Genomic DNA, 10,282 nt, shown 5'->3' on the forward strand with positions numbered 1-10,282 from the left:
ACTGTGATCAGGACGTGAAAGCCTTGGCTTTGGCCAGTGTTTTCACATGGCGACAGAAAGCAAATGATTTATTTATTATGTGTAGTGTTCTGCCTATATGCATGCCTGCAGGGGACACCAGATCTCATTAGAGATGATTGTGAGCCACCATGTAGGTGCTGGGATTTGAACTCAGGACCTCTGAAAGAGCATCCAGTGTTCTTAACTGCTGAGCCATCTCTCCAGCCCGTTGCCTTCTTTTCTAACTCTTCTCTCTCTCTCCCACTCTCAGCCTGGAACTATGCCGCTCACATGGCCTTTGGGCCTAAGATACTCCTGACTTAGCCTCCCAAGTGCTAGACCACAGCATGCACCACCATCCCTCGAAGGAAGAGATGGAATCAGACATTTGGACCCTATCTATATTCCTTTGTCCCACAGATTAGTTCCAGAACTCAGCTCTTGAAGGTCCAATTCTCCTGCCTCAGCCTACTGAGTGATAGGATTACAGATCATCTAACAGTAAACCTGGCTTTACCTTAATTTCCCCCTTATATGGTTTCTGTAAGGATTTTTGTTTTGTTTCATTTTGAGACCTGGTCTCACTATTTAGTGGCGGATGGGCGGATGATCCAACTCAGAAATCCACCTAATTAAAAGTGTGTACCATCATGATATTTCTGAGATAGGGTCTCTCACACTGTAGTCCAGGATAACCTCCCAACAATATAGCAATCCTCCTGCCTCAGCCTCCTGGATGCTGGGATTACAAGTGCCCGGCTGAATCCTTTAACTTTTAAATTTCCTCATCTGCCTTGGTTCCACTTACACTTTTCTCCTTGTTAATTTGAGATCCAAGGACTTAAAAAATAACTCAATATTTATTTGTAGTAACCATGGTCAAAAGTCTGGTCATGTGATCTGAAATTTCTACGGGAAGAAAACCTCAAAAGCCTAACCAATACACTTCCCTTTCCCCCTTAATCACTCGGTGGTTTGTTTTCTTTCTTATTGAGACCGGTTCTGGCTGACCAAGCCCAGACTGGCTTGGAATCTGCGATGGAGCTGAGGCTGGTTTTGAACTCCTGACCCTCCCCTACCTCTACCTCCAATACGCCGGGCGGGAGGCATGTGTTACCACTTCCTGCCCCCTTACCCTTTAAACTTTTCTTCTGCTCTTTAAAAACATGAGTGGATAAGTGGTTGAACTACTTATATTATAGCCACGTTTCTCTTCTTTCTCCCTTATTTTTTCTTTCTGCGAATTCTCGCCTTCTGCTAACGCTCACGTCGCCGCAGGAACTCGGGGCCGCCCTCCTGCTCTGTCCTGCAGCTCCCGGGAGGGTCGTCTTCCCCGGACCTCCGCAGAGCCGAGGTCCTCTCCGCACCCTGCATCTACCGCTCTCGCACCCACAAAAGCTGAACGGACAGAGCGGAAGATGGGCGCCGCTCTCGCGCCTCCCGCGGTCCGGAAACGGAAGCAGGCCGGAGCCGCCCGGAACCCGCCTCCCGAGAGCGGAAGTACGGCCGGAAGCTGGCCATAGAAGCGAGCGGCTAGAGTGGCCTTGCGGGGAGGTGGCAGGAAAGGCTTGGGAGCCGCTGCCGGAGGTGACGGAGCGGCCGCCCCGCCCCGTGCGCTGGGAGACGAGGCTTCCAGGTAGCCGTCGGTCGCAGTCGGTCCGGGGGTACGACCTGGCCTTGGGCGCAGACCCCCGCGGGCCCGGGGGCTGCCTCTTTAAGGGAGGGGGTGGAGCCGCGAGTGAGGCGCGAGGAGGTGAGGTCACGTGGGGGCGGCCACGTGCACGACTCGCGTCCCGAAGTGGGGATTCGTCGTCGTCGGGTAGACACCATGTGCTATCTCTCCCCTCTCTGGTTCATCAGTCTAGGAACTCAATGGGGTGCACGTGGTGGGGCTTGGGACTGGGCCGGGGATGGCGGAGCGGGTGGGCGTGGCAGCCAGGATGGGGCTGGCTTGGAGAAGTCCTCAAGTTGCCTTTTAGACCTCAGGACCCCGCTTGCTCACTGCAGAAGTGGCGGGGGTCCCTCTTGAGCGTTCAGCTCCCGTCCCTTCGAGCTGACCACCCTCGCAGGGTCCAGGAACCTTTAGTTTCACGTTCCTCTTTCCTTGCAGCTCCAGAAATCTTGAGGCCAGAGCCCCGCACCTCGGCGCAGCCATGAGTGCGGAGGTGAAGGTGACAGGGCAGAACCAAGAGCAGTTTCTGCTCCTTGCCAAGTCGGCTAAGGGGGCGGCACTGGCCACACTCATCCACCAGGTGCTGGAGGCCCCTGGTGTCTACGTGTTTGGGGAACTGCTGGATATGCCAAATGTTAGAGAGGTGTGTTGCTTGCCTGGGTAGTCCCCAAAGAACGTTGGGACCAAAGTTAACTGAGAGTGCTGGGCTCGTTTTTTGTACCCAGTAACCACTCAGGTGATCGGGGTACCGATAATTAGCTCTCAACATGGAAAAATAAGCAATCAAATAAAGGTCTTCATTATCTTACAGCTAAGGGGTCTGTAAACTTAGTGCTCCCTCCCTCTGTACCCACACTTTGAGTCAGGATTTCACTGTGTAGTCCTGGCTGCCCTAAACTAGTAACTGTGGTCTGGGGTGGCCTCGATTGTGTGGGAAATCCCTGCCTATGCCTCATACATACGTTTTTGGTTTTTTTTAATTTTTTTTTTTTGTTGTTATTTAAAAATATGGAACGCTTTACAAATTGGAGTGTCGTCTTTGCTCAGGGGCCATGCTAATCTTCTCGGGATCGTTCCAGTTTTAGTATATGTGTTGCTGAAGCAAGCACAAATTTTTAATTTTGAAGCAAAAGAACAAGTCATTAAGAATACCATTCATAAACTCCAGCTTGTCCACCAGTATGATATCTTTTTGTGTTGTTGTTTTTTTTTTTTTTTTTTCAGGACACGGTTTCTCTCTGTACTATAATCCTGTGTTCTGGAACTCTCTGTAGACCAGGCTGGCCTTCAACTCGGGGATCCTCTGCCTCTTCCTCTCGAGTGCTGGGATTAAAGACTTGTGCTACCATGCCTGCCTAGTGATAACTCTTAATCCTGTCACTAACACTTGGGAGGTAGAAACAGGTGGATCTCTGAGTTCGAGGCCAGCCTGGTCAACAGATTGAGTTCCAGGACAGCCAGGGCTACACAGAGAAACCCTGTCTTAAAAACAAAATAAGTCGTGTCACCTGGATCAGAAAACCCTCAGTTTTCTCTTTAAAATGGTGGAGAGAATCTAACTGCTGATAGAGTAGTTGCCTAGCGTTTGTGAGGCCTTGGCTTCCATTTCAGAACTTGGGATGCTGAGATAGGGGACCACAACTTTTAGACCAGCCTGGGCAACTTAGACTCCATCTCAAAGAGGAGTAGGGGTCTTCTCAGTGAAAGAGCCCTTGTCTGTAGTTTGCAAGACTCAGTATAGGTTCAGTTCTCAGAACTGCAATGAGGAAAAGCCTAAAAAAGCACACAGTTCCCCTCACAGTTACAGAAGTAACATTGTGGGGAAGTCTAAAGTCCCCTGAAACCAGAAAGAATGAGCATATTGAATTATGCCATGGTGCCCCACCCCACGCCCAAAGTGTCACACATTCTGATTCATTTAAGGTAGAAAATGAAGATGCTGTCTTCTGCCCTAAGACAGTAGCAAACCGCTATGAACACAGTAATGAGAACCACTCACACAAATGGCTGCGTCAAGAACTTAGAAAGCCAAAAGCAGGTGGATTGCCACTCTTGCGACACCAGCCTGTCACAAGAGGCTGACCGAAGTGTGTGGCTAAACTGAGCCAAGCATTGGAAGACGTTTGGTTGAATCCGGATAGAATGTTACTTTGACTGCTATATCACAAAACACTGGCTTTTGTTGCTGATTTTATCTACAGTAAACTGAAGTATATCCTTAGGATGAAGTAGATGCCAGTGAAAGAGATCAGATAAGTAGATGAAAATATATATCAGCAAGTCAGCCATTTATCAGTTATTTACTGTGAGGGCTGCAGCTCTGCTGGGTCTAATGCCTTTTAACAAGTTAAAAGATTGTTAGGTGAGAACCTACAATGATGGCATGCCAGGATAAGTGGGGGTGACAGGAAGGGAGATGCTGTGGATGAAGTAAGCCCTCACTATGAGGATATTCCGAAGCAGTAGCCAGGAACTATACCCTCTGGGGGCCACACAGTTTACAATGTCTGGCGTATGCATGTGCACCTGTAATAGTCTAAACACTAAAAGTTTTAAGCTCTGAGAGTAGGAATTAGCTGCTTAGTGCAGAGGTAGAGATGAGCAGCTGAGGGACCAGGACCAGGATAGGTACTGTTGGGAAGGATGGGGTGAGATCAGGGTCTTCTTGTCACTTCCTCCCTCACATTTTTGCAGCTGGCAGAAAGCGACTTTGCCTCCACCTTCCGGCTGCTCACAGTGTTTGCCTATGGGACCTATGCGGACTACTTAGGTAAATAGGGGCCAGAGCTGTGGAGACAGGAGAAGGGTGGTTCTGGAGAGACTTGGAAGAAATCCCTACTACGATGCCATAAGTGAACCTCTGCAGTGTTAGACCATAATTGGTGCAGAAAACTTGTAGGAAACTGCTAAAAACAAGATTCCCGGGCTTCTGTCCCTGTCTCTAGCTGAAGCCAGGAATCTCCCCCCACTGACTGACGCACAGAAGAATAAGCTTCGACATCTGTCAGTTGTCACTCTGGCTGCCAAAGTCAAGGTAAGTGACAGCCTTGCCAGCTGCCAGTCCAAAGCCAGAGACGACCTGTTGTGAGTCCAGGGAGTCTAAGGAGAGCCATTGGCCTTCCCTGTCTGGGTCTGAACTGAAACTCCATTTCTGCAGTCACTTAGGAGTCTCCCAGTTTGAACTAAAGTTCTAAGTCATCGTCTTTTGTGATTGGGGTAAAAATAGCCACTAGAAGGCTGGCCGTCTCTTTCATCAGATGGAGTTCCAGGCCAACAGAGCATCAGAGCTAGAACTGGGGTCCTTCTCTACTTGCTGTAGTAAGATGTGTGTGACCTACAGTACCTGTGTGCCCCTGTGAGCACAGTCTTTTTATATCACATTCTCCCAGTTGTTAACTAGAATTGAGTCCTGGTGATTTTTGCTGGAATTAGGCTTGTCGTTGTAGATTCTTCCCTAAGGTCATTCCAGTTTGTAACATGGCTAAGTCAACATGTTAAACAGAAACTCCAGACCCCTCCTATCTACCCTCTGATGTCAAGCTGATCAAAAACAGTTTCCTTAGCTACAGCCAAAGAAAGGGCACCAGGAAGATGTCACACTCGTTCTTTCACTACATAGTGGGAGGTGGGCATAGGAGAGCATCTATCACATGTTTTTGGATTGTCCTTTTTGAGTCTGGTGCCGTGTCTCATGTCAGCCCAGCGCTTGGGAGTCTGAAGCAAAAGGATTAATGTGAAGTCAAGTCTAGCCTGGACTACATAATGAGTTCCAAGCCAGCCTGGGCTATAGAGTGAGACCCTATGTCAGAACACCATGAAAGAAAAGGAAGGAAAGATTATTCTTTTCTGATGATGTTTCTGAGGCCGTAGTAGGGTTTTGCTTTAGAACCAACATTTTCCAGAAAATGGTTTACACATAGGAGTGGAGGGATGTGGGCCTGGACATTGGGGAAAAACTGGAAGAGGATTCTGGGAAATCCTCCTCTGCTTTTGAACCCCATAAATTCTGGTCTAACCTCTGGACCCAGTGTATCCCATATGCAGTGTTGCTGGAGGCCCTTGCCCTTCGAAACGTTCGCCAGCTGGAAGACCTTGTGATTGAGGCTGTGTATGCTGATGTCCTTCGTGGCTCTCTGGACCAGCGCAATCAGCGGCTAGAGGTTGATTACAGCATTGGGCGGGACATCCAGCGCCAGGACCTCAGTGCCATCGCCCAGACCCTGCAAGAGTGGTGAGAACTTACTTGTCAGGCCTTGACCCTCCCTTATACAAGCAGGAGAGCAGGGACCGGCTGGGGAGGGCGAGCCTAGGAGAGTGCTTTCTCCCCAGGGTTTCTGAGGGAACAGAGGCTCTAAGGGGGCCCTGGGTGCAGAGTCAGGGTTGTTGGGCAGGAACTGGGCAAAGGAATGGGAGTTGTGCTTTTGACTAGCAGAAGGCTTGTCATTGTCATACGCTGAGTTTAGGACAACTGCACATAACACCAGGGGCCTCGATGGGTCTCTTCTTTGTATCCCTGTGTAACTTCATTGTGATCTCACTCTGTACCCCAAGCTGGCCTTGAATTGGAAATCTTGCCTCTGCTTCCTGGTTCTAAGCTTACAGGTGTGTGCTGCTGTACCCACCATGCCTGACTCCCGTTTTGTTTTCTGGTTCCTGCTTTCATCTTGTTATTTTGATTTATTTTTAGTTATGTGTGTGTGATAGAGAGGTAGAGGGGTTGCAGGTAAGTGTGAGTGCAGCTGCTCACAGGGCCAGAGGGGGCAGATCCCTGCAGCTGCTGGTTCTGAGCCACCTGATGTGGAAGCTGGGATCAAACTCGGGGGTCTTAGCCGGGCGTGGTGGCGCATGCCTTTAATCCCAGCACTCGGGAGACAGAGGCAGACAGATTTCTGAGTTCGAGGTCAGCCTGGTCTACAAAGTGAGTTCCAGGACAGCCAGGGCTATACAGAGAAACCCTGTCTCAAAAACAAAACAAACAAAAAAAAGAATCCTGTTGTAGCTGGTTCCCAGGTGCCCTGCCGAGAGTTGCCAACTCAGGCGAGGGTTTCCAGTCCAGCCTGGGGCTAGCTTTTAAGACTTTTGCTTTTGTTTGTTTTGTTTTTATGAGGCTGTGATGACTGCCACCTCCTGCTGACTTCTCATCTGCCCTGCTTCCCACAGGTGCGTGGGCTGTGAGGTTGTGCTGTCGGGCATCGAAGAGCAGGTCAGCCGTGCCAACCAGCACAAGGAGCAGCAGCTGGGCCTGAAGCAGCAGATCGAGAGTGAGGTGAGCAGACGGGATGGACTGCAGCTCCCCAGCCTGGGTACTCGAGCTTCGATGGGGCTGAGGCCAACTGATAAAATCATCGGGGCCCGTCTGGTTCCAGAACCTCCTTTGGCTATCCCTCATTTCTTTCATCCTGATAGGTTGCCAACCTTAAGAAAACCATTAAAGTTACGACAGCAGCCGCTGCTGCAGCCACCTCCCAGGATCCTGAGCAACACCTGACAGAGCTGAGAGAACCAGCTTCTGGCACCAACCAGCGCCAGCCCAGCAAGAAAGCCTCCAAGGGCAAGGGGTGAGCCCATGCGGGAGCCACTTGTCTCTGGGTACCCCACTTTTACCTTAGGGACCTGGCTGCTCCACTGCTTTAGTCATTTGCATGGGGTCGGGAGTGGGGGTGTCCTCTAGGAATTAGGGGACCCCTTGCATCCCCTCTCTCTCTCTTCCCCTTGCCAGACTCCGAGGGAGCGCCAAGATTTGGTCCAAGTCGAACTGAAAGGACTTGTTTCTTCCCTGGGAATGTGGGGTCCCAGCTGCCTACCTGCCTACCCCTTAGGAGTCCTCAGAGCCTTCCTGTGCCCCTGGCCAGCTGATAATGCTAGCTCATTACTTTTCATCTCCTCCACCCCCAAGCATAAGCCACACACTCTGTAGGGAGGAGGCCAGTGCAGGTCATGTTCTGTTGGTATCTCTTATGTGTTCCATGCTCTTCCCTGGCACGCTTGCTCTCATCGTTCTTCCGCACTGTGTCTGCCCATTATCCCTGTCATTGAGCAGGTTGACAGTCCTATGGAGGGTGCTGGCTCTTCACCACCCACACCTACCCCTGCATGCCTAATCTGCAGTTCCTCCTCCTCCTCCCCTTGCCTAGTGGGCTGCATCTGAAAAGCCATGGGGAAGGGGGTCTCCACCTTCATCCCAGCCTTAGAGTTCTGGAGCCAGTCTGCTACCCTGGGAGTCGCTGGACATTTTCCTCCCAGAACCCCATCACACTACAATTGTTTCTTGTTCTCTCTCATCTCCTTGGGCCTGGGGATACTGCTGCTTCAGTGACCCCAGAGCCTGAGAACAGCTATTTTTGAGATGTTAAGAAATGGTTCTTTGTTAGCTCATCATCTTAGGAAGCCCAATGGAAATCCTGGAAGGATTTATATCTCCTCCTGTGGTTCTGGTGGGGAAGGAAATATAGATTGTATATTAAAAATAAAAAATATATATGAATAGGTCTATATATATTGACACATGACACAGAAATAAATCTATGAGAAATCTATGTACAAAAATGCCAGGAACTGGGCCTCTTCTGTCTTTGATGTTTGTCAACAGGGAGAAGATTAATCCCCAGTCCACTGTAAAGCCAAGTGCCAAGTGAAAAGAACCAGATACTTTGCAGACTCTGGGCCTAGCAGCTAGGAGGCCTAGACCCTGGACAGATTGCTCCATCCCTCAGCCCATGGTCAGCAGTCACGGGCACCTGCTGAACACCGCCATGTCCTAACAATGGAGATGCAGACACCATCACTGACTGTCCTGCCCAAGGACCTGCAGTGTAGTCTGCTTCCTGTCACCTCAGAGAATCACAAGGGAGGTGTTGGTAGTGAACTTGACTTTTAACATTGAAAGCACATAAAACGATTAGATTTGTTGGTCTCTGTCCCTTTTGTCCAAATTAAAAGAGTTTCCAAGAAGTATGTATGCCAGGAGATTGGCCTAGAGTGCTGCTTGCCCCTAGAGGCGGGAAGTTCTAACTTGAAGCGCAATTGAACCCTCACTCAAGTGTGAAGTGCTGTCTGAGAGCATAGTGGGTCTAGTGTTGACTGGGCCTGGGCTGTTCTCTAGCTGGGGATTCAGGACAAATTCCTTTCTACTTTCCTTCCTTCCTTCCTTCCTTCCTTCCTTCCTTCCTTCCTTCCTTCCTTCCTTCCTTCCTTCCTTCCTTCAAGACATGGTCTTTCTATAGCCCTGGCTCTCTTGAAATGCACTCTGTAGACCAGACTGGCTCAACTCAAGAGATTTACCTACCTCTGCTCGAGAGTGCTAGGATTAAAGACCTGTAACCACCATGCCTGGTTAGAGACAAATTACGCTTAACTGCTTCCAAAGCTTGCTGTCATTGGACCAGAAAGTAGGGGCAAAGTCCTGGTGGTGGTTTGGTGTGTGTGTTTGGGGTTCCTGTAGTTCTGAGACAGTCTTGTATTTCAGGATGGCCTTGGATTCAGGATACCATCTCACCTCCAGCAGGGCACTGGGATCACAGGTGTGCACCGCCAAACTTGGTTCTTAGCTTTCTGAAATGAACTAGTTGATTCTCTTGCCGCTGAAATCGACGCTCCTGTGTGTAGGAGATGCCAGTTTCTGATGTTTGGAGCTACTCCTCAGATCCCTTTTAATCTAGTTAATCTCCTTTTCTTGTAGGTTGGTTCCAGACCAGCCTACAGTTAACAGCTCTAAAATCCACGCTGGGTTTGAACTGCCTGGCTTTATTCCTAAGGAAGAGGGGGACTGTTGATACCTATCCCTCACAACAGAGTGCAGTGTGGGTTTTATGCTCCAGGAGGCCTCCTGCTTCCGGGACATAGGGGAAGGGAGGATGATTGCTGGGGAAGAAGTGAGTGCAGAGTTGGTTTTTGTTTCTGTTTTGGTTTTGGTTTTTCAAGACAGGGTTTCTCTGTGTAGCCCTGGCTGTTCTGGAACTTGCTCTGTAGACCAGGCTGGCCTCGAACTCATAGAGATCTGCCTGCCTCTGCCTCCCTGGTCCTGGGATTAAAGGTGTGAGCTACCATGTCTGGCTAAAAAAAAAAAAAAAAAATCTTTATTTACATGTAAGCACACTGCAGCTGTCTTCAGACACAGCACAAGAGGGCATCAGAGCTCGTTATGGGTGGTTGTGAGCCACCGTGTGGTCGCTGGGGTTTGAAGTCATGACCTTCAGAAGAGCAGTTGGCACTTTTAACTGAGCCATCTCTCCAGCCCTAAAGTTTTAATTTAATGTGTGTGTTTGCTTGCTTGTATCTGTGCAACATATGTGTGCCAGAGTGGTGCCAGCAGAGGCCAAAAGAGCCTCAGATACTAGGACCTGGAGTTACAGAGTTCTGAGCCACCAAGTGGGTGCCAGGGACAGAACTTGGGTTCTCTGCAAGAGCAGGAAGTGCTCCTAACTGCAGACTCTCCAGAGCCTCCCTAGAAAACCTTGAAATTTTAAAAATAGAAATTACCTTACACAAGCCGGGCGTAGTGGCGCACACCTTTAATCCCAGCACTCCGGAGGCAGAGGCAGGCGGATTTCTGAGTTCGAGGTCAGCCTGGTCTACAAGGTGAGTGCCAGGACAGCCAAGGCTACACAGAGA

General features: G+C 49.8%; 1 protein-coding gene and 1 non-coding gene across 6 annotated transcripts; one reads left to right on the top strand and one right to left on the bottom strand.

Moving 5' to 3' along the window:
* The first annotated feature begins 1,507 nt into the window (after positions 1-1,507).
* Positions 1,508-8,570, top strand: Cops7a (COP9 signalosome subunit 7A). 5 transcript variants are annotated; one of them, XM_021165270.3, is made up of 8 exons: positions 1,508-1,636; positions 2,111-2,315; positions 4,367-4,442; positions 4,618-4,706; positions 5,701-5,903; positions 6,833-6,938; positions 7,079-7,230; positions 8,262-8,570. In XM_021165270.3, the coding sequence occupies exons 2-8, from the start codon at positions 2,154-2,156 to the stop codon at positions 8,305-8,307; spliced, it is 834 nt and encodes a 277-aa protein (XP_021020929.1). In that variant the 5' UTR covers positions 1,508-1,636; positions 2,111-2,153; the 3' UTR covers positions 8,308-8,570. The 5 variants fall into 5 exon arrangements, with proteins under 5 accessions (XP_021020929.1, XP_029334619.1, XP_021020931.1 ...); XM_029478759.2 differs by lacking the exon at positions 8,262-8,570 and adding an exon at positions 7,392-7,513; XM_021165272.3 differs by having other exon boundaries at positions 1,517-1,664.
* LOC147003808 (U6 spliceosomal RNA) lies at positions 2,675-2,781 on the bottom strand. The gene has a single exon (XR_015047719.1). It is a non-coding gene; the product is annotated as a U6 spliceosomal RNA (small nuclear RNA).
* Positions 8,571-10,282: the final 1,712 nt, after the last annotated feature.

The sequence above is a fragment of the Mus caroli genome, unplaced genomic scaffold (genome assembly GCF_978045245.1).
Source record: "Mus caroli unplaced genomic scaffold, Mus_caroli_1 scaffold_7, whole genome shotgun sequence".
NCBI classification, from domain to species: domain Eukaryota; kingdom Metazoa; phylum Chordata; class Mammalia; order Rodentia; family Muridae; genus Mus; species Mus caroli.

Excerpts from the sequence above, each read along its gene's own strand:
- Cops7a (XM_021165270.3), top strand. The coding sequence starts at position 2,154 with ATGAGTGCGGAGGTGAAGGTGACAGGGCAGAACCAAGAGCAGTTTCTG. Across the intron at positions 2,316-4,366 it reads ATATGCCAAATGTTAGAGAG|CTGGCAGAAAGCGACTTTGC; the intron begins GTGTGTTGCTTG and ends ACATTTTTGCAG. Across the intron at positions 7,231-8,261 it reads AAAGCCTCCAAGGGCAAGGG|GGAGAAGATTAATCCCCAGT; the intron begins GTGAGCCCATGC and ends GTTTGTCAACAG.